The sequence below is a fragment of the Copadichromis virginalis genome, linkage group LG15 (assembly GCF_057382275.1).
Source record: "Copadichromis virginalis isolate Kocher_CV1m ecotype Utaka linkage group LG15, C_Virginalis_male_GT1.1, whole genome shotgun sequence".
Classification (NCBI taxonomy): domain Eukaryota; kingdom Metazoa; phylum Chordata; class Actinopteri; order Cichliformes; family Cichlidae; genus Copadichromis; species Copadichromis virginalis.
Window position 1 is genome coordinate 6880229 of NC_140632.1, and position 22738 is coordinate 6902966.

Sequence of the window (22738 nt, forward strand, 5' to 3'; positions counted from 1 at the left end):
TTGACTCAGGACAAGTGATGTTGCAATATGGTGGTGTACTATCAGTAACATTGGGTTGGGTTTTCCCTATCTAGACATGCAAAGTTGTTGGAACGACAACAGCAGCAGGTTTATGTGTACACGCCACACAGTTATCCACGGGTATTCCTATTCAAGGAAATGTTAGAGACGCTTGATGAGTATGTTCCTTGTTTTCACCAGGAAAACCTTCTTCCACCTGCTGAAACATCTGCTAGTAATATTTGTTATTGTTGCTCACTTAGCCAGGCACAAACACTGTTTTCTCCTGAACATTTGCTTTATTAACGGAGAATAAAGTAAAGTAAGTCAAATGCCAAAATGCCCCGGTTTGCCTGATTCTTTTTTATATTAACGCATCACCGAAACACTCTGCTTCTTTGTTCGTAGATAAAGTGGAGGCCTCTCTCAATTATGCAGCTCTTTCTGAGGTCTGTTTGACAGGGTGTTTAAGTGGCTACAGTCTGTGTATTCGTGTAAGCACGGCTGTGACTGCAGTTTTATGTCAGCAGGGGTCATAAGTGCACCAGAGGAGGTGAAGCCAACATAACCATGGGCAGTCTAAGGCCAAAACCTCATTATTTCCTATGAACAAGTAGACACTAAAACAGCGGTGTAATGAATTCTGAAAAAAAAATGGCAGATTCATTAATGGCTTAAAAACAAGTAATAACATTAAGTGTAAGTGGCTTATTTAGTGTTCAACTGAAGTGTGAGTAGTCGTGTCAGGAGTGGTACAAACACACCAATAAGAGCAAAGCCAACCTTATTTACTTTACTTAAGTACTTTAAAAACAGAAACCACTGACCAAAGTGTTAAACACGGGAATAAAAATACATTAGAAAAAATTACATGAATAAATATAATTAAATTACAGCACAAAATGAAATCGATTAAAAAATGTACAATTAGACATGAGTGAAATAATAAGTGCACAGACAGTGCAGAGGTGTAGTACATGCACTACTTTATATGTACTAGTAGCTCACAACATCCAAGATGGTTACATTTAAATATTTACCTTATTTTTATCTCTTTATTTGTATTTTTATGTTCCGGTTTGTTTGTTTTTTAATAATGAAAATGAAAATATTTCTCCACCTCCAACAAACACATTTATTTTCTGGACCTTTGTCGCTGTGGCATCTTCGTTGTGTCCACCGAGCGCAGCTTCCTGTGCACGGAGCAAATTAACTACATTAAAACTGCGCGCGCTCATTGGCTCGCGCTGCAGGCTCCGCCCGGGAACTGGCCCAGCGCGCGTGACATCCAAGGAAACTTGACACACGGACTGACCCGAGGAGCGGTGCAGCTGCCCGTGCGGCCGATCCTTGTTGACTCAGAGCGCGTTTTTTTTAATTATTATTTGTTGTGAAGCTCACCTGTGCGTCGCTCATGGAAACCAGGCAGCAAGGTGAGTGAGTGCCGTTTCTTACCTCTCAGACCGGGATAACTGAATCCGCAGCGTTACTTTTTGTTTCCAGTTGATCTGATAATGAGTTGAACTTGAGTGTTGCACGCGCCACTGTTATGACGTCGCTGTGGGAATGGAGAAGAGGGGGGGGGGGGGAAGTGTATAAAGCGGAGCATCTGCTGCTGCTTATGTCAGCTTCATCTGTTGCTGCATGGCGCCTTCAGTGTAAAGACTGTTTGTTGAGGGTGCTGCGTTTTTAAGAAGCAGTGCAACAGTTAAGAAGCTTCATGCACACACACGCACGCACACTGTAAGACGACATGGAAACTCCTGACCAAATCCTGGGCTGGCTACTGTTTACCCCCTCTATGTGGTGACTTTCAGGCTATTTGTGGAAGTTCTGCAAAGCCAGAATGCTTTCTATTCACCTCAGGAACTGGCTTAGCCCCCCTCCATCCTTCCCCTGTCCACTACCTTTGCGCTTTGGTCTGCTGCAGGTACTGCAGGAGATAAAATCACTGCTGCAAAAGGCTTTACAGAAGATGCATTGCTTTCGTTTTCTACAGCAGTGCAAAGAATCTGTGTTGTTTTTAGAGTACAGAGTGACTCCAAGCTATAGATAAATAACGTTGACTGACTGCTCAGACCAAATGAATTGTGAAAATGAAAGCTGGAGCTCGAGCAGTAGCTCTGCTTGTGTGGGATATAAAGGATTGCTTATTCAGGTAGGTAATTGCATTCTTTTGCAGTCTGATTCTAAATAGGTACCTGTTACAGCTAACAGGAAGCCGGAAAGGCTTAGAGAGGGAGGAAAAAGGGGGGAAAAGACTCTGATATGGGAATATGAACTTTATAATCAACTTATTTGTTTTTTATAAAGCAATACTTTTGGTTATATTTCATGGTTACCCATGTACAAGCAGCTGTAATGTCTGGAACAGGGATTTTTTTTGTGTTAACTGCTGTAAATGTTATGTGCAGTATCTACTGTTTGCCAGCTTTAATTAATTTTTTCAGCCGTATGACCATCCCCAAGCCTCTGATTTAGCATAGCCACATGACCGCTGGGCCGAATGGTAATCTTGTGACCAAAGGCATTTCACCCCCACAAAAAAGCAGGGGGAGGGAGGAGACACACAGAATGGACAGTAAAGAAGGAGACAATTTTCTTCTGAGCACCCTATGACATAAATCAGTGTTAGTGCTAAAAGACCCTCACAGTCTGGTATGACCTGCTTTGAGTAGCTAAAATCACACATGTTGCTGTATAAGACCCACCTCTGAGGAAATTATTCTTCTTTATTACCATAAAACATGCTTTTTAGATTAAAATGTATGCTCAGTGTTTTTCCACCCAAGTACGTGATCTTTTTCTTCCCTGGAAAAACTGTTTTTGCCAGTCAGCTTTGCCTCATTGTCAAAATGTGGAACCAGAGGGACATATTGTAAGTGAAACTGGCCTTATCCTGGCCAACTTCCTCCTGTAGTGCTGGAGTGTGGTGTAATGAGATTTCATCTGCAAGAAGGGAGCTTGTATTGCCTAATAGCTTCAGATATTCTTTCTGGATTGTTTCAAAGTTATACAAGATCCCGTTGTGAACCCTCTGTGGCACTGATTTCTTCTTGGTCTGGGTCTCTAAATAATAAGAAGGAGCTACATCATGTTTAAAGAGCTCGGAGAAGTTCATATCAGTGGCACATAGGGTCAAAAGTCAGGTTTCCTGTTCCTGCACTGAGCTGGGCCTAACTACAGCTGTCAGGGAGGAGAAGTCTCCATGTTTGCATGTATAACCGGATTTCTTGTGTCCCCTCACCCTGCTGCCTTGCTCCGCTGCAGAGATGTACTCTAGTGTTCTGAGTGGATCAGTGGTGGACTGGGGCAGCATGGGCCCCGGAGAGGAATGGGTTGATTCAGCCATACACGAGGGAGAGCAGGGTAAGACTCAACTCTCCCAGTAAAGCAAAAGAAACCCGTAAATCCACCCTGAATCACAAAAAGCATAAAACCACGTCATGCAGTGGTGCTCTGAGCAATGCTGAAGCAGTAAAGGTGCAGAATGTTTAAAGGTGCCTGTCTATAGGAATTACTGGAGCACTTATTGCCCTTCTGTTATTCAGTGTTGATTTAATGAACAGTCAGATGAGTGAGTTTGGTCTGTGTGAATAAACCAACAAGTAAAAAGACAAAAAGACTGGAATTTTATTCCTTAAATTGAAGGGAAAGTCATTCCTTTCATTGAATTTGATATAACTTTACCCAAAGCAGCAGTGATCAGGCTGATTTGAGTGCATGATACCTGTTAAATCACAAATAATCTATTTTTTCAAAGACCTGAAATATGAATGTATATGTGGGAATGCATTTAAACCACACGAAATGTTTCTGCAATAGAACAGAAAAAGATATACTACGTGTAATATGACAGGTTTTTGCTCATAGCTACAGAAAATTATGGTCCACCTCAGCCCTTCAGAGCATTTTAACATCTTCGGTGGATTGTTTCGGTATCGCGGTACACAACGTTACCGTTTCATTTAACACTCTCAGCTCTCACCAATTGTGTTTTCTTCCACCACATGCAGCTGTCTCCTTTAAAAAGCCTCCATAGGTTTTATGAAACCTTGTAAATGCTAACATTGTGTCTGCTGGGTGAAGTTTCGACGTCTTTCATCAGTTTTGGAAGAAAATGCAATTCTGTTACAGTGCAAACCATTTGAGGGATATACTGTATACGTAAAACCACTAGCAAAAAACGTTGGCAGTTATATGAGATGTTGCTGACTGATAGGATGATTTCCTTAGTATGAAATTACTCACATTCCTGTGTTTCCCTTAAACCAGTAAGCACTCTGTTCTGTCTGCAGGAACTTCCTGTATGCTTACAGGCAGTTTCACAGCCTGTGAGCTTTCCCACTTTTGCCTTTTTCCCCTTCCTTAAGCTAAAATATTAAATAAGAACTAATTGCTTGCAAAATTAAAAATTCTGTTTTCCTCAGGTACTGAACATGTTTTAAACTGTGACTTTACTCAGGTTTGAATCAAGGTAAGCTTTACCCCTCTGATGAGGAGTCCCTTAGGAAAAGCTCATATGGTTTTACCTCCGTCGTCCAAAATGGGGAAAACCTGACAGAATGGGGTAAAACTTCACCCTCAGGGGACAGCCGGTGGGGTCACACATCAGTGTCTGACACCTGGGCCACGTCCACCGCTTGGGATATGCAGCTGGACAGCACAGGTGACAAGGGATGTAGATATAGAGCCTGTAGATTAGATCAGTCGTTCACTTTGGCTGAACATTTAAACCTACAGCTACCCCTAGGGCTTCTGTTGGCACAAGCAACATGGTAAGCATCAGGCAATCTGATCTGTGACAAAGCTATTAAAAACTAAATTCAGTCTTTTATCTCAGTAACGATTGAATTATTTGTATCTGCCGATACATGATTTTTGTGGTGTCCTCAAATGAGAATGCACTCAGAGGTGGCAGTGACTGTTGTTTATCACTCGTGTCACGTTAACATAATAGCCATCTAGAATTTCACATGGGATGTATCCCTAGCGGTTATAATTAAAAAGCAAACACACAGACCCCACTGTATATAATACAGTTTGCATTTAGTCTCAAATATAGACCACACTCAGCCTAACAGCAGCAACAAGGAAAATGCAATCAAACAATTAACCAATCAGATAAATGTAATAAATCCAAATTCCTGCAATTTTTTGGGGAATTTATTTTCTTTCTGTTACCAAGTGTCTACAATATGTTAAGTGTTCAATCAAAAGTTTTTTTTGTTGTAGAACATAGTTTTTATATTGTATATTGTATATTGTATTATAAAAACAACATGAAATTAGCATTGTAACTTTTCACAAAGTTTAATCTTCTCGTTGTTAGATGTTGCCTGCACATTTCTAGTGGCCCACTGCTCCTGTTTAATTAAAAAGTGTCAGTCACACAGGCCTAGAGACCAGTTTTTGACACCTGGCAACCTCTGGTTGCTAGGGAAACGTGTTTTTCTGAACTGGTTGCTGTTGCCAGGTGAAGTCAGTCGCGGAGAACGTCCCACAGCTAAAACTTGCTTGTGATTGCTTTTGTCACTAGCAGGTTGTCACCGTCCACTGTAGTTTGCATGGAAGACACAGACTTGCCTGCAAACACTTGCTAACAAACCACCGAGCTTCAGCAACATTTGAAAAAGTGTGACAGCAATTAGACACGGAGAAATCAAATGCTGTGTATTATCGCAAACCTTTTACTTTGAAGGCGACCAATCATCGCCTCTACTGCAGTAGCACCGTTTCTTTGAAACCAGTTTCTTGCTAGCGACTGCCAGCAACCACTTGCCAGCCAGTCAGAGAATACACATTTTTCCTTTGCAACCACTGCTTGTTTGAGGATCCCCAACTGGTCTCTAGACCTGTGTGAAGACCTGGGAAATTGAGATTGTCAGTACCTGATCTTACACTGAATCTTGTTTTCAATGTCTGTCTGTTTGATTTTACCCAATGAACATTAACCTTTCTGCAGGTTATTCCCCTTTCACTCTTATCTATATTTCACTGTCAAATAAAGGCATAAGATGCCTTATAACTACTCTTAACCAGGGTATTTCTTAGCTAAAGCAATATTTTGGTGGACCTCAAAGGTTTTGGACAGACAGACATAGCTTAGGTCTTTAAAAAAAAGTTAGCTAAAAGGAAATCAAGGTTAGCCAAAAAATTGCAAAAATCATCAGCTAACAAGTAAAGAACAGCACTCAAATGTGGTCATTCATAGCTACCTTGCAGTGGTTTTTACCTTTATATTCAAAAGCACTTTGAAAAGAAAACATAATCTGTACCTTGCAGACGAACTTCAGCAGAGATGGTGTGTTGTGTTGTGTAGTGTTTTGTTTCCCAAGCTTTACCAACTCTGGTAGAAAATATCTAAACCGGGGCTCTGCCTGGCTTTTTAAGGCTGTGTAAACAGGGACACTGCTTTCTGAGTGCACTTAAGACAGACATGAAAAGCTTCTATTGAAACCGCAGGGGTTTAAAATCTCATTGTCCTCCTGCTGTGTAATGTTAGCAGAAAAAGCTCTTTACTGTAGAAAGACCTGCAACGGACTGAACTGCTGCAAGCTGTGCTTGAGTTTCGTGCTGTACGCTGTTTTTGTGTGTGAGTTTGCTGCATGAGCTGCTGCTGTGTCCCCTTTAACCTTAGTTTTCAAAGAACTGAACTGCTGATATGTTAAAGTAGCCACTACAGTCAGTGGAGAGTGGCGACACAGTGCAGTACATTAGTCTTTACTAACCTCACTGTCCCCTCACCTGTCTTATAATGCGGCCACATCAAGAGAGGGGACACCTCACCGCAGGTACGTGAAAACGTTTTACTTCCATCCTGTCGAAATGGCGTCTGAGTCAGCATTTAAAGGGATAACTTTAAGTGTTCATTGACACACGACTTGCGTGTATTTACCTTTCTTGCGTTGTGTGTACACTGCCCTCCTGCTGTTTCCTGGTACTGTGTGCTGCTGTTAAGCCCTTTACAAATATCATAAAAGCAAATGGTGCAACAGTATAAGACGGATCATACTAAAATAGTCTAAGCGAGTTCACCTTCAGCTCATGCTTTATTTTGGGTGTTTGCACCTCTCTGCAACTATTATTTCAATAGAATTAAAAGGTAAATAAACATTGCTAATCAGAAAGCGTCATTTACTGTAGTTGTTTCATTCTGTTTGTGTATCTGAATTATGTGTGTGTTCTGTCCTGTCTAATCATATTTCATTTCTTATAGCTCGTAAGTTGGGCAGACGGCTGCGATGCTGCTCTTGTAAGCAAGCGGAGGTTTTACATAATGTCTTTAATCTCAATTCAACGCTTTTCCCCAAGCGCATGTTTTTCATTTGCTACAAAACTGAAAATCAATCACTGCAACTTAAAATTTGCTCTCCTCCCCGAAGTCTCAACCCATCTTGTTTGAGTGTGCGTTAGTGTTTGTGTTTGCCCGTGGTGTTGGTCAGCAGAGTTTAAGCACGATAATCCACATCAGTTAAGCCAGATTAGGGCACTACAGGCTGCAGCCTCAGATTACATAACTGTCAGAGACACGATCAGAGATGGAGACAGACACAGAAAACGTGGAAAAAGCAGAGTCAAAAAAAACAATGAAGCAGAAAAAGGCAGAATGAGGCATGGATGCCAGATTGTCTCTGACATGGCTCATTTAAAAATACACGATGGCAACAAAACAAGTAACAATACCAGGAAATAAATCGGCGCCAAGTACAGATTTACTGGTGGTCAGAGACCAGATTTTCACCTTGAAATGTTGAATTCACACCTTGTCATTAGGGTGTCGTCAGTTTTAAGGTCACACATGGACACGCTAAAGTGCATTTATGGTGCCTTTGTGTGTGTTTCACACAGGTTTTCTAGATTCGGAGCCACTGAGAGAGGCTGATGAAGACTTTGTGTCAGACGTCAACCTGAGCGCCTCCATGACGGAGGAAGAGAGGGAGGAGATTCAGCAAGAGTTAGCTAAAGTAAACACACACAAGAACACAAATATATCTTTAGCATTAGGATGATGACTTTTTTATCTCGGTCTATGAAGTCACTTTAGAAGCTGTGTCTTTCTGTGCATGTCCAGCTGGAAGAGGAGATCGGCACACTGAGGCAGGTTTTGTCTTCCAAAGAGAAGCAGCATGCGGAGCTCAAACAGAAACTGGGCATCACTCCTCTGAGCGAGCTCAAAACCAACTTCAGCAGAGGCTGGCACGACATGCAGAGCTCAGTAGCGTAAGTTACAGTGTGTGTGTGTGTGAGAGAGAGGCTACATCACACAGCTAAGAAACAAAGAAAGAATTTGTGTGCTTAATAAGGTGTGTGTTTCGAAGTGTACACGGCAGAATGGCTTTTATGTTAGCTGTAAACACTGATGCCCTTCATAGGACACACTCAAAGTAATCACACAAAGAGCAGGTTTCTCTCTTCTTAACAGCCAGCATTGACTATCCAAAACGAGTGCCAGATATCAAAAAGCTAATTAAAAAAACATAATTTTCTGCTCCTGGCTGCACAGCATGTGTGTGATTTGTTATCTTTGTTGTGCTCACTGTAACAGACACCATAAACCTGATCAAAACACATCACCCAGTGCTGAAGGCTATGGTTGTCCTCAGTGCACAATTAGTAGTACATGTTCCCTTTAGCAGCTGGAAGTCATTGTACTGTACTATGATTTTCTTTTAAATGTCACTTCCCTACCTGTAACAGGAAACATTTATTGTTTGTGTACTTCTCTTTTTTTTAAAGAGAAGTTGTCGGTGTATTTCTGAAAAAAAAATTCCCTTAAAGAAATATTGATTTCAACTGTGTGCTTTAAAAAGTGTACAACTATCTACCAACCTAATAGTGAATGAAATGGTACAAAACGTGCAGCCCTGCAGGTTTTAGGTTTGATTTTACCGGGGCTTTGATGTTCATGCAGATCTGCAGGAGTTGATCTTATTTAAAGATTAATAGGAATAGTTTGGAGTTTGGGGAAATGTGCTGGTTTTCTGTTCTTTCCAAAAAATCTCAGAGGGTGACAAATTAAAAGGAAAACAGAAAGCCTCGACCTCCATAGTAAGAAGATCTGGTGGTTCTGTAATGCTCTGCATGCATGGCACTGCGATCGACTCAGGCTTGTAGGACAAGCAGGGATAGTTAACGGATGGAAAAACATGATGGTTTAGCAGTTAAGTGCAAAGTGATCAAATTTACCCAGTGATCCTACATTTCTATCTCAAAAGGAGTGTTTTTTTTTTCAAAGATAACATCCAGATGGTTGGATAAAATGAAAAGTAGTGAATCGTGCCCAGTCACCACATCTCATGTAAATCCGGTGCTTGTTACACTGCGTTCCTTATCACTGTGATCGGGAATGTTTTCTATAAGAATTATTTTTATCCCTTCACTAGACCTTCAGAGACATGCTAGGACAGACTGAAGCTGTTCTGGCAGCATGTATTAACCTAACACCTTAGCAGGAACCCAAATACTATTGTGTTGGGTTTTCCTTTTAATTTTTCATTTATCTGTACAAGACCAGGTGATAATAGTTAGCTCCAAAGATACTTGGTAAGTCTCTTGATGGGAATACTAAGCTAAAGAGCCATCTTCTCATCTCCAAAATGTTGTTTCTGTAAGATCTTTTAGTGTCTCTGTCTCCAGAGAAACAATCAAATTTTCTGATCAGATGGTCAGCACTGAGCTTTTATCCAGACAGCAAGAGACAAAGAAGAGCAAGAGGATAGTCTCTGAAGGCCAGCTTTCTTATCCAGTTACACTTTTCACCGAAGATCACCTTACACACAGACTCCATCCTCATCTATAATGAACCAGGGTGACCACAGCAATGTGTGGTGTTAGAGAAACTGGGCAACACAGACATGCGAGAAGCTGTGATAGACGATCTGGAAGCAAACAGGCCCAACATAAATTCATGTCAAATTTCTACAATACAAAAAAGCAAAGTAGGGCCTTAAAGTGATGTGTTCGCCTTTTTACTTAACGCTAACAAATAATTTCAAAATAAGCTAGATGGTTATTTTTATTACCAGTGATTGAAGTGAGGCTTTGTAAAAATAATTGCACATATGAATTATCAGCTAAAGGAATCACCCAACATGAACTGTGACTTATTCCATTTGCTCCTGTAAAACCTCAGTAGTGCAAGTTTTAATTACAGCATGTTCATGCTTTTGTTTTCTCCGAACAAGCCTGTGTTGTGTATGCGTCTTTATCTTTCACTGCACGCACCTTTGTGTGTTTTGTTTTGGGGTTTTTTGGCAGCTACAAGAAGACATCAGAGACGCTTTCCACAGCGGGACAGAGAACCTCGGCAGCCTTCAGCACGCTCGGCAGCACCATCACCAGGAAGATTGGAGATATGAGGTACAGACTGATGGTCACATGTTCATTGAATTTCCTGCTTCACACTTGCCAAACAGCTTTAACAGTGACAGTAGTTGTATGCAAACCGTGTGGCCACAGTCACCCAATGAATTTGGTTGTTCTGTGGACACATGGCGTTGCCTTCTGTGACACCCGATCTGCAAACGGTTTTAAACATAGATTAGATAAACTGTTTCAAATGTCTAAAGTCATCTTGCCTCTTCAGTGAAGCATGTTCGCCAAATAGTGTGATAAATGTCGTCCTTCTGCAGAGGAATATGTGCTAATGAATCGAAGCCCTTGTTTGTGAAGGTTTTCAGTCATTGTTTGTCTAAAAGTGGATTTTATCTTAATAAAAGCTGTGCTAGTAGTTCTGCTGACAGGTCAAGAGCATCTTGTATTAAACCAGGCTTCCTTTGTCTAAACACATGGATTGATCCCATTAATTGCTTTAGTCTTTGAACTTTTTCACCATTCAGTCTTTAAATGTTGTTCATGTGTGCTTGTAGCTCACAAAAGATACCATTTAAATGTGCCCGTTGCAGGCACTTGATCATCTTAAAGCTCCATTATCGGCTCATCTGTGTAACTTACACAAGCATTCCGGTTGAACCCATCTGCCCCGCGTGCGCCTCCACTTTTAACCAGCTCGGTGACACTTTCTATCTGTGCTACCCATCTCTGTGTCTCAGACAGCAGAGTTTTGACTCTTGGTCTAAACAGTTCAAGGCAGCATCAGATTATGTAAGAAGCACTAAGCTGCTTTCTGAGTCAAAGGGCTCGAGGCAGCAGCTGTCTCCCTCGGTCACTTTCTGTTGTTGTTGAGCTGACAGTCTGCATTGCTCTGTTTGAGAGACGGATACACACACACACACACACACACACACACACACACACACACACACACACACACACACACACACACACACACACACACAATCACAATGTTGGGGTGTTTTGCAGGAAAGCATGTGTCCCTGTGTTAAATGTGCACAGATGACTGCGTGACAGCGCAATGGTGATGCAGAAAGTATTTCCAGGATGTGCAGGTGAAAACAAAAAAAGCTTTTGAAGGTTAGGAACCAAAAGCCCAGTGAGGACATCACAATGTCACCAGGCCCATGTTGCTAGTGCTTCATAATAATAATAGTTCATATTAATAATGTAATAGTGGTGAAATCAATCAGAAGTCTTTTCTGCAGACAGTTTGGCTTTCTTTGGCTTTAAGTGGAAGCACAATTACACTTAATTATTCTATACCAATACTGTACTTATATACTTTTTATACTATTCTAATTATACAATTAAAATTATACTATACTTTCAGTACTTCCCTGTGTAATTTAATGTATCCTTTTTTGAGGATATCAATTGCAGAAAAGCAACAACTTATTATCTTTGGTATATTCCAGCATGTTTGGTCTAGAGTTACTGTTCCCACGGAGGTATGTTCTCACACTCTACACAGGTTTGGTTTGTGTGGGCATGAACTTATTCGAATATTTTTGCTGTGGATATCTATCTATCTATCTATCTATCTATCTATCTATCTATCTATCTAGATCATTAACAAAAAAATGTTGAAAGGTTTAACTTGCAACATTTAGTAATGAACTATAAATACTGGATGTGCCACAAAATGTTCATGCAAATATGAATAGGAGCTGCCTGTCTGGTATAACATGTGTTAATGCTGTGCAATTAACACTGACCAATGACGCCAAAAAAAGCAACCCACAACCTACAGAAAATCACGTTACAGGTAGATTAATAGAAACAAACTGTCAAATCAAGTCAGTCTGTAACACAGTTACAAAGATGATTTACACTGTTGTTTGTCAACCGAGTTCCACAGCTGGGTTTCCAGTCACTGTGACACTGTTTCCCTTGTTCTTCTTCTGTTTTCTTCTTCTAACACAGATTGTTTACACATGTTTTAAGAGTCAAGTTTCAAAGAGTTGGTTACTTGTGTTACCTAAAATAAGTGTAGTAGTGGTAGTTTGCCTTTTGTAGTTAAATAGTTTTGTATTGATATTAATGTTTGGTAAAGTGAATTTGACAGAGTGTGACTGTAATGCTGACATCGGCTTGTCCAAGTATCCTAAAATGTTTTTCTGTCTTTTTTCATGCTTCCTAAGATCCAACTCCATAGGGTAAGGAGCCACACAGTAGATTTTATCAAAGTAAGGAGTCTGTTGCAGTGAGTAGATCTCAGTCAGATCAGCTGATAGCACTAACTGGACAGCACAGTATGGACTCAGTCAGGTTCTGGTCTGAGCCCAGAATCACATCAGTTTTGTTTTCGGGGAGAGAAACTGTCTTCCTGACTGAGTCACATGAGTGGCTGCACTTCCCTGTGCAGAGAGTGCTAAAGCTAAGCTAATAAAAAACAAATTTAGGACCACATTGGATTTTTCAGTTTTAAATTAATAGCTTTATTTAATAAATCTATTGAAGAGAGATTAATGAAAATACACGAGAAACTCTGGAGTGGCTGCTGCTAATTCCTTGCTTGCATATCTTTTGACATGTAACTGCTTTCCTGTACGTAATCCTCTGTCACACTCTGCACATGCACAGCATCAGGACAGAACAGCTAAGCACTGCTCTGACTCTTGGCTTTGTTTCTGGTTTGGTGAGTGCGTGTAACCTGTGTTAATCATTAACTCTTCTCTCACCACGCTCTCCGGGGACAGTTACTCTATCAAACACTCTATGAGCATGCCCGCTATGAGGTAACCACTCTGTGCTTTTGTGCGTGTCTTTGTGTGTGTGTGAGTGAGAGAGAGATGTTTATATGTGAGATGATCATTTAAAATTTGAAGTTTTTGTGTATTAACACAAAAAAATCCTGTGCAGTCTTTAGGAGTTAATGCAACGCTTGCACTGCTTTGTATTTAGTTAAAGGCACTCTGACCCTGACACACCTGGAAAAATACCTGGTGTGTTTTTTTCCACATGCTCACTTCTTCAGGTCATTTTGACTTTTTTGTGTTGCAGTACCAAAAAACCCCCATTGTGTTATTTCAGAATATTTTACAAATCAAACATGACCCCTTTTTGAATAAGGGCGCTGCCAAAAGTAGCTTCTTCTATTTCAGAAGAGGATTTCACAAATAATTGTGTGCTCATGTGATAAGACAGCAAAATGTGGTTTATTTTTTAATAATCTTTCCCTCCCTTTTTCACAGAAACTCTCCCAGCTTCAGGTCTTTTGAAGAGAAAGTTGAGAACACAGTTTCCACTATCAAGGTAACCATGTGAGAGAGAGATTTAGCATTATAAAGTGATAACATGTGAAAAGCCTCAAACAGAGTGTGTTTGCCTTAAAAGTAGTCTCACTTAATCCGAGGCATTTAGGGGCACTTTTGAATGTTTTTCAAGATAAACTAAAAACTATTTCATGTGAACGCTGCACATAAAGAAGCTGGTCAGGTTGCAGCTTCTAAGTACTGACGCATAAAACAAAGTACTATAATTAGTGTGTAATTATGAGCCTACACTCTGACAGGGAACCCACTGATTACTGACATTTATAGTGATACCAAAACAAGTCCTAAGAGTCCAGAGGAGTGTACTAGGAAGCAACATTCATGGGTTAGTAAGCTGTGAAACTGACCCTGTTTTTACCCGACTAGATCACCAGAGAGGTTTATATTAAGAGTTTTGGTTTTCAAATTGACTGAAAGCACATTTTCACTCATTCATGTATGGATGCTTTAAATGTGATGTAAATGATCAGTTTGGTACATGATTTCTTGGCCTAAGACACAATTTTTGTATTTTTTCCGCTGTACACCATCACAGAGGATTTTAAATCAAACAATAAAGCTGTGATTGAAGTGCAGACTTTCAGCTTTAATTCAAGAGGCTTTACAAAACAGCTGCATTAACGGTTCATGAATTACAAACAGTGGCTGAAAAGTAACTGGAAAATTCACTGACAAGCGGTTCTGTAATCAGGTGACTCGTGTTCCCTTATTTAATGACAAACAAAGCAGACACAATAGCTGAAGTTTCAAAGTGTAAAGGCCCACCAGAGCATCTCAAAGTTATCCAGGATGTGGTGATGTTCACGGGTTATACAAATTTGTTAGTTTGTCCAGTTACTTTATGAGCCTCTGAAAATGTAAATTCTTAAACAGTTAATGGCATTTTGAATCAAAGTTGAATATCTGTACTTTAATCACATGTTGATTATTTGATTTGAAATCTGCTGTGGTGGTCGGCAAAGTTGGAACAAAAGCTGGTGAAATGACTCCTGTTTCCATGTACACGCCCTGCAAATGCCCGACAGCTTCAGTCTTTGTAAAAGTCTGCCACCTTGAGTCGACTCTGTAGCACCACAGAACAAGAACGACAGCTTCAGTGACACTTTTGTGCCTTTGTTTCTTGTCCCAGACAAAGGTTGGCGGCACCGGGAGTGGGGGCAGCTTTGAGGACGTCCTGTCATCCACAGCGCACGCCAGCTCACAGGACACGCCCACCAACAACTTGATGGACAGCTCTGAGAGGCAGTGTTAAGGCTCCACCCGGACCACGAGCCAGGGCTTAAACGGGAACTCCGCTGCCGATGTGTCGCAGCACTTTAACTCAAAGCTCTGACTGAAACAGTGCACAACACCTTTTGATCCTTAGTGTCAAGGCGCTTTTGCAGAATACAGATTGTCTTAAAACCTAAATAATTACATTTACCCAAAATGACCCCTAAGGCTGCAGTCGTCTTCTTTTATTTTAAAAGATCAACTCTAAACCTCATATGATACGGGGACTAATGAGAGCAAGGAGCCTATAATGTTTTCCTTCTATTTATAGTGTTGAAGGGTTTTTAGTGGATTTGATGAATGCCATCTGTCCTCCAGAGGTTTCCTAACCACGTTACACCACAGATGTTGATGAGATGGGGTTGGGGAGGAGCAGCTAGCAGATAGGCCTTAAATGACCTGAAACACGACATGAAACGAGTCTGAGCTGATTACACATCAACTTCAGGAGACAGACTGAACCTAAACCCCGCATATCGAGCTGGTACTTTCTTCTTCTTCTATTTGGCACATTTGTGCTCATGTAGTTCACTCGGCTGTCAGATCACAGCTGGGTTTCCCCAGACACAAAACAAAAGGCCGATTCCTCCGTGAGATGTGTAAATTTAAGACAAGTGGAAAAAGTGACAGTAGATGTTCAACACCGCATCAGTATGAGAGTTTTAAAACAGCTACCTTTCTTTATTAGGACAGCAGAAAACTGCTGTTTCACATCTTTACTAGAAATATGTTTGTGATTTAAAAAATTAAGTAATTTTATTACTTAATGCTGTAAAAATGTGACCGATCAACCTGAACATCCTGGGTGACATTTGTATAAAGGATTTTACACTACTACAGAAGATCTAGCTCCTCGGGTTTCACTGTGGCATCTAAAAACATTTTGTCGTCGGCATTTCACGATATATACTCAGTGTACTGATATACACATGGGGTTGGGGAGGCGCAGCCAGCAGTCAGCTGGGAGTTGCAGCTGGGGTCTGTTTGAATATCTAAATGCAAACTGTGAGAGCAACTACAGGAAGCAGTGGTGTATATGTGAAAAAGCATCAGTGCGACATGATGTATCATCGGGAGCACAATTCTTGGCTGTAAATGTGACGCATTAATCCAGCGAATGCTGTTACGCATGTAGTGAAACTACATGAGCTCAGATTTTAACGAACATTTTAACGCTGAAAAATTGAATTCAGTGTCACTATAACTAAAATGTTGGTGCCGTAAACGATGAGAATGATCTTTGCAACTATTCAAATCTGCTCTGTGTGGCAAACTCATTACTTTGTCTTTGTATTATTTGCAGTAAATAATCGTTTGTGTTTTGTAGTTTTTACTTTCTCTTCCATGTGTTAAACTTTTGTTTTTGGTCCTCTCCCATGAGAAGATGCTTGGCCCTTGAAATACATTCAATAAAATCCATAAACAGAAACAGACTCACTAAAAATAACTCGTTCTGTTCTGTCTTTGGAAAATTGATTTCAATAAACCTTTTATGTAATAAATGTCTTTACAGCATAAACACAAAAAGACATAACTGTGACCATCATGTACAATAACACTGTATGTGAATGATCAATAACTGTTTTTATGACTTTAGTATGTATAATAAAGATTGTTTGAACCAAACCTGATGTCACTCTACAGTTTCAACAGCACTCTGGAAAAGCATGAGGAAAACAGAACAAACATTAATACCTGCAGAATACTAAAATAATCGTTTATCTGCAGCATTGTTTCTAAAACACACCTATCATTTATGGACTACAATGTAATGGTGCAGCGACACTGTTGCATTAAAGTATCTGAATTTCAGAACCAGGACCACGTCTCTAAACACGCCACTTCCTGTTCTTATCTATATATGGATCACCCAGTTCTGCAAGCTGTTTTCATGCCCCATCCTACCTGCCATTTTTCAATTCTTTCACTTCTGCCAGGATCTGCCAGGATCTGCCAGGCCCGGGAGCCGCCGCCAGTCCCCTTCAAGGCCTTACCCAAACCACAGCTCAATTCATGTGTTGTTGTGCACAATCGTAACGAGACAACGTTTGGTGAGCAAACTGATATTAAATCAGCTCAAAAGAAAATCACTGGACACACTTAGCTCGACAAAGCTACCTTCTAATTCAGAGCAAGCCAAGAGCTCAGTCATGAATAAAAATAAGACCACAACCTCCTTCCATCTATAAAGAAATCAGTGTCTGGTATTGATTTTTTCATTTTCTTAAACCAGCTGCAGCTTGAGGTGATTAAATGCTTGCTCAAAGCTTGAAGGTGTTGCATACACGCAACTGCTTGATTGCACGATGATTGCACACGTCAGCTTTTAGGAGGCAAGCTGTCTGCAAACAGTCGCATCCGCCAGTCAGTCTCAGAGACTGTGGAAGGTTTGCAGATAATTTCTGTCTAATTTAAAAATGCAGAACGACTGAGATCAGTCTGAAGGAATCTTTGACAATAACTGATATCAGACCTACTCCACCACCTTATTTGTTCAGCCAATCACAGATCTAATCACACCAGCACAGGTGAAAAGTTTAAAGCACCAAATTAGTTAAGACGAGAGCCCTCGCCACAGTTATAAATGTGATGCCAAACTTGGGTTTTGAAGCCTCTAAGTTTACTTTCAGGAGCCAAGTGTGAGCGCATCTTTTTTAGATTCATACCTGATTCACATTCAAGTATCAAACACTAAAGATGTACATGTATATCAAATAACTGAAAAACACAAGCTGTCACAAATACAAGATCAAGAAATGGCGTTACTAGATAATATGTAAACGTAGCGGTTCCTTAAAAGTCATTTGCTACTTCAAATCTTCAGTCTTTGCTTTAACTTTGTCTTGGTTTAAAATACGCAATAATGTGTGTAAACTGAAAACATATAAAACAATGACTAAAACAATGAACTGGTGTGATTTAGACAAAAAAAACCAAAAACAATATTACAGCTTGTGCGTCCCTGTACAGACTGTTTGTCTGAATCCAGCATCTCTGTCTACCTGAGAAGTCCTGTTCACTGTGTGCGTGTTACAGTCAGGAAGCGTGTGACGTTGTGTGGTCTTTTTCAGGCACCGAATCAGCAGCCTGCGATGGCTCAGACGTCTTTGTGCCATCTGTGTTGGTCATGTGACTTTCTCGCTCTTTGTTCATAGAGCTGACCAGCTGGAGAACGTCCGGGTGGTGGAAACGACCTAAAGACAGCCCAGCAAGATCAGAGCGAGTAGAAAAATGGGTAAATGCTACGATAGACGTGCTGGAGACGTACCGGCTGTGGAGTCAAAGAACTCCTGCAGTCTTCCTGGTGTTCCCTCCAGCTCCTCATACTCGTGCGCCTGCAGGATCATCTCCAGCTGGTCAAACTGTTTCACCAGCCGGGCCTCTGCGCTGCTCTGAGTTTCATATTCCTGCACAAGGACAAAGCATCCCGATTATAAAGCACATGGCCAGGAAGCAACAAATGCCATGTTTGCAGAGACGTACTTCCCACAGTGTGTAGATTTCCTGTCTGAGAGCCTCCGGAAGAAGACTCGTTAGTTGCTTCATCGCTTCCTGAAAGGCAAGGAGAAGTTACAACTACAGCCAAGTTTAGTATTTGCCTCCTTTATGATGAAGTCGCTTGCCTCTTCTCTCCTGTGTTTCTCTGCTTTGCTGATGTTATCTGATGGCGCGATGTCTCCCACAATGCACTCTGCCATGTCGTGAACCAGAGCCAGCTTTATGCACCTGGAGACACAAGAGTTCACAACAACAGTCAAGGTCCTTTATACTGCAAGCTAAAAACCTTGCAATATGAAAGAGCAATTCCTTGTGATCTCCTATGAGCAAGTACATGGCGACAGCTGTCGCCATGTCGGAAAGGAAGAAGTCCCTTTTAACAGGAAGAGACCCAGAGCACATAAAAAGAGGAACATTTATATGTTTTTCAGCTTTCCTTTTAGATAATGGTGTAAAAACTGATTTTCAGGTGTATGGGACCCACCTGTCCCTGTCCACTGTGGGGTCAGTGATGGTCAGAGACATCATGGCCATGCGGTACATGTGGTCAGACACACTCTCCGGCTTCTTCACATTCCTGTACACCCAGCCGGTCCGCGGCACCCTCTGCGAGTAATATCAGCCATCAGTGACACACATGCAGATATCTGTCTCATAACTGGTTCATCAGGGGTTTTTTGGGGGACACTCTGTGTGCAGATACTGACTTCACTGTGTTTGATAACTCGTCATGAGTGCAAGTAGGAATAGTTTTAAGTTTTTTGTTTGTTTGTTTTTGCAGGTAAAGCGGGTAAGCAGACCTAAAAGATAATATATCTCTGGCTTCTGGTGATAGATTTTTCTGGCTTTCCGTTGTGGGGAAATACTGTACACTAAAGGTTTGGTGGCAAAAAACACACGAAGCTGCAGGAACATATCACATGTACACATCTACAATAACAACATAGAGGTGTCTTGGTTCTCTTTCTATAATAACTCACTTTCAATTGTCCGATAAGTTTCATAAACTGCAGCATTTTACTCATGCCGGCTGTTTTGTCCGCGGTGGCCGCCATCATGATCCGCCGACCCGGATACAGAAAGACTGAGTTTGCTGATGTAATAGCGCAAAGCAGCCGCTGGATGGCAGCATACACAACGTAAAGATACCGAGTCGAAGGACACACTTGTATCTGTTTATTCAGGAAGCACTGCCTCTCCTCCTGTCCTCAAAATACACATTCAGGTCTTTAAAATCCTGCAGTTTGTGTTTTAGGAGTTTATGCAGATTTATGGATATTATATAATGTCATCTGCACATCTATGCAGAACATTTTAAAAAAGGAAATACATTGATGAACCTTCAAAGTGCTATCACTTAGTTTGTTTTTCTTTACCCTTTCCATCTTTTGTTTGTTTGTTTATTTACTGTTAAATAATGTGCTACTTATGCTGTAAGGGCTGATTTGTATCCCAAAATTGGTGGAAAAGTGATTCATTTCTTATGATATCTTTTAATTGTTTGTTTGCTTGCTTGCTTGATCGATTCTTTATTCAGAATGTATCCACATTTGTGCGCTTTTACACAGAAGATACCTAATTTGTAGAGGTAAAAAAATTGTGACAGGTGAACATCAAATTATAAGATTTCCTGCATGTGCATGTTACTTTTACCTAAGTTTCAACCCTAATATTTTGTCATGTTTGCCTTAAATCTTCTGCATTTTTATTTATTTATTTATCTATTTATTTATTTATTTATTTATGTTTTGGTATGTTAATACAAGGTGAGAAAGCATTTACTGCTTTGCGCAGTAATGAGTACAAAACTCTAGATGGCGCGGATGAAACAAGCAAGGAGGCAAACGGCTTATAAGACCACGAAGAAGAATCTACACCGGAAGTCAACAAAGCGGGAGATTAGAAAACGTAAACAAACGTTTTTCGTGGGGTGTTCCTTTCTTGTTTCACAGAGAAACTTCATCGACATGTTGAACAAAGCGCCCAGACTGAAAAGTACAATTAAAACGAAGGCGAAGGGCAACATAAACGTGAGGCCGGCGTCAGAGGCGATGGTAGGCTATCGCTTTGTCCGCAGCTGACCGGTAGATGAGCGACGCTAAATAACAGCTGGTTTTTGCTCCTGTGTGCTCAGATCGAACTGCTGACACTGCTGTTCCTGAACAGCCTGGCTGAAGAGGCGAAGGCCAAAGCGTTTGAGGAGAAATCTGCGACGATCAGAGCTCAGCACGTCAGGGCAGTCTCCAAGGTCGGTTTATGTTCACATAACTGCATTAACAACACAATCATGTAACCAACCAGTGATTAGAGATTTACTATTCATTAGTAAATCATTAGTTAATCTATTGATTCCCGATTAATCGTTTGGTTCTGTCTCTCCGTTTAACTAAACAACCTTAAAATTAGAGATTGAATTATTTTCAATATTTCCATCACTGTATATAACTGTAAAGCACTAAATGTAAAAGAGTAAACTACGTTTTTTTCCCTTATTGGAGGGGTCTTGATTGAATAACTTATATACATAAATCAGCCCTTACAGCAGAAAATACACATTATTTAATATTAAAATAAACAAACAAACATTATTTCTCTGCACACACAATCAAATCACATGTTAACATTTCAAAGACTTTTAAAGAATTGCTCCACGCTAGGTAGTTTCTGCTACTGTAAAATAATAACAGCTATCATCTTGTTACATTACGAAGTTTTTCTTTTAATCATTGTAATTGAAACTACATAAAACAGACATAATTTTATTCCCTCAGTATGCTGGCACTTCTTCTTCATATTATTAAAGATATTTTAAACGTACTGTACAGAAGTTAGAAATTTCAGTGTTGTGTCAAATTGAGCTCACTCTAAAATATTTCCGTTCTTTCTTTACAGAAAGTATTGAAAAAGGCGAGAGGATGATGAAGACGGTGAAGAGCATCATAAAGATTATTTTAGAAGGCAGTGGCAATATTCTTTCATATTTTTAATGTCTTGTTTTGATCTGAAATTCCTTTTTTGAGTTTTTTTTTAAAATTGTATTTCCGTGCAAGTAAACACTGTCCTTTCATTGTTCTGTATTAAACATTCATGAATTTTACACTGCCTAATTTATGTATGACAACTTAAAATATAGAAAATAATTGTTATTCTTATCTGAAAACATTTGGGATCAAATTCTTTTAGAAAGTCCACATTGAAATGCCTGCAGGCAGTTATTTGGGCATTCATTTGGAAGCCAAATTAAATCACTCCCTACCTAAATGTAGTTAAATTTCAGTGGCCAGTGATTCATCAAACCTGCATATACATAATCACCAGTCAGTCCTGATAAGACCTGATTAAGTTTGCTGACTTGATCCCAAAATAAGGTTTTAAAAAGCTGTATGTGTGCAGATGAGCTCTCTCGAATCTGTTTTGTTCTCCCATTATATCCCATGATTCTTCAAATTCCTCACTTCTTCACACTACATGTGTTAGTGTGATGAAGTGATATCCTACTGGTTCCACGTCACTACAGGGTTCCTCATAGTGAGCCAAAAGGTTGAAGTCGTAAAAGTGCCTGATTGTTCTTTTACAGTATCTGCTAAGTTACTAATGAAAAGAGTGTCATGTTTGCTCAACCGGCACCCTGACAGCAGATGTAGCGGGGGAGGGGGTTCAAAGTCATCTACATAACACCCAACAACCAAGAGTCAGGGGTGGGAATTAAGCATTTTTGAAAAAATGAGTTGGAATGGGCTGATTTATACTCCAAATATGGGGCTACTTATTTTGCCTCATTTACATAAACTTAATTATAACCAACTTTGTTCATGTATGAGGCAAAAGACATGTTAATTTATCATGTTTTATTATCTTTGTTATATTACCCTAGATATGGAGATATATATTTATACATACATTTGTAAATGTATGTAGAAAAGTATGTCCTGATAGGTGTGTTCACCTGTCACAAAAAAAAATCTGTTTGGTTTGTTTGTTTGTTTTTATATTACAGTTTTTCTGTTTTTCTTTTAATTTTAACTATTCTTTTTACCTCTACAAATGAGGTATCTTATGTGTAAAAACGCACAAATGTGCATACATTTCCAATAAAGAAGCAAGCAAGTAAACAAACAATTACAAGATACCATAAGAAATTAATCACTTTTCCACAATTTTGGGATAGAAATGTTCTATAAATCAGCCCTTAAAGCATAAATAACACACAGTAAATAAACAAACAAACAAAAGCTGGAAAGGGTAGAGAAAAACAAAGTAAGTGATAGCACCATGAAAGTTCATCAATGTATTTCCTTTTTAAATGTTCTGCATAGATGTGCACATGAGGTGTG

General features: G+C 40.1%; 3 protein-coding genes across 8 annotated transcripts; 2 read left to right on the forward strand and 1 right to left on the reverse strand.

Moving 5' to 3' along the window:
- Positions 1–1178: 1178 nt before the first annotated feature.
- On the forward strand, positions 1179–16009 carry tpd52l1 (tpd52 like 1). 6 transcript variants are annotated; one of them, XM_085431576.1, is made up of 8 exons: positions 1179–1433; positions 7852–7967; positions 8075–8223; positions 10261–10362; positions 12501–12515; positions 13059–13097; positions 13554–13614; positions 14764–16009. In XM_085431576.1, the coding sequence occupies exons 1-8, from the start codon at positions 1415–1417 to the stop codon at positions 14884–14886; spliced, it is 624 nt and encodes a 207-aa protein (XP_085287702.1). In that variant the 5' UTR covers positions 1179–1414; the 3' UTR covers positions 14887–16009. The 6 variants fall into 6 exon arrangements, with proteins under 6 accessions (XP_085287702.1, XP_085287705.1, XP_085287707.1 ...); XM_085431581.1 differs by lacking the exon at positions 1179–1433 and adding an exon at positions 4805–5883; XM_085431575.1 differs by lacking the exon at positions 1179–1433 and adding an exon at positions 5912–6794.
- Positions 16010–16073: 64 nt separating this feature from the next.
- On the reverse strand, positions 16074–19493 carry hddc2 (HD domain containing 2). Its single transcript, XM_085431574.1, has 6 exons — positions 19385–19493; positions 18889–19010; positions 18530–18632; positions 18390–18458; positions 18175–18313; positions 16074–18100 (listed from the first exon to the last, which is right to left on the reverse strand). Exons 1-6 carry the CDS (start codon positions 19460–19462, stop codon positions 17943–17945), a joined length of 669 nt encoding a protein of 222 aa, XP_085287700.1. The 5' UTR covers positions 19463–19493; the 3' UTR covers positions 16074–17942.
- Positions 19494–20253: 760 nt separating this feature from the next.
- cenpw (centromere protein W) lies at positions 20254–21501 on the forward strand. The gene is made up of 3 exons (XM_085431582.1): positions 20254–20458; positions 20539–20652; positions 21297–21501. The coding sequence occupies exons 1-3, from the start codon at positions 20372–20374 to the stop codon at positions 21321–21323; spliced, it is 228 nt and encodes a 75-aa protein (XP_085287708.1). The 5' UTR covers positions 20254–20371; the 3' UTR covers positions 21324–21501.
- Positions 21502–22738: the final 1237 nt, after the last annotated feature.

Coding starts and splice junctions, on each gene's coding strand:
- tpd52l1 (XM_085431575.1), top strand. CDS start 6,758: ATGCGGCCACATCAAGAGAGGGGACACCTCACCGCAG. Junction 8,224..10,260: donor GACATGCAGAGCTCAGTAGC/GTAAGTTACAGT, acceptor GTTTTTTGGCAG/CTACAAGAAGACATCAGAGA. Junction 13,098..13,553: donor ATGAGCATGCCCGCTATGAG/GTAACCACTCTG, acceptor CCTTTTTCACAG/AAACTCTCCCAGCTTCAGGT.
- hddc2 (XM_085431574.1), bottom strand. CDS start 19,462: ATGATGGCGGCCACCGCGGACAAAACAGCCGGCATGAGTAAAATGCTG. Junction 18,314..18,389: donor AAATCTACACACTGTGGGAA/GTACGTCTCTGC, acceptor GTCCTTGTGCAG/GAATATGAAACTCAGAGCAG. Junction 18,101..18,174: donor GTTCTTTGACTCCACAGCCG/GTACGTCTCCAG, acceptor GGCTGTCTTTAG/GTCGTTTCCACCACCCGGAC.
- cenpw (XM_085431582.1), top strand. CDS start 20,372: ATGTTGAACAAAGCGCCCAGACTGAAAAGTACAATTAAAACGAAGGCG. Junction 20,459..20,538: donor GGCCGGCGTCAGAGGCGATG/GTAGGCTATCGC, acceptor CTGTGTGCTCAG/ATCGAACTGCTGACACTGCT. Junction 20,653..21,296: donor ACGTCAGGGCAGTCTCCAAG/GTCGGTTTATGT, acceptor CTTTCTTTACAG/AAAGTATTGAAAAAGGCGAG.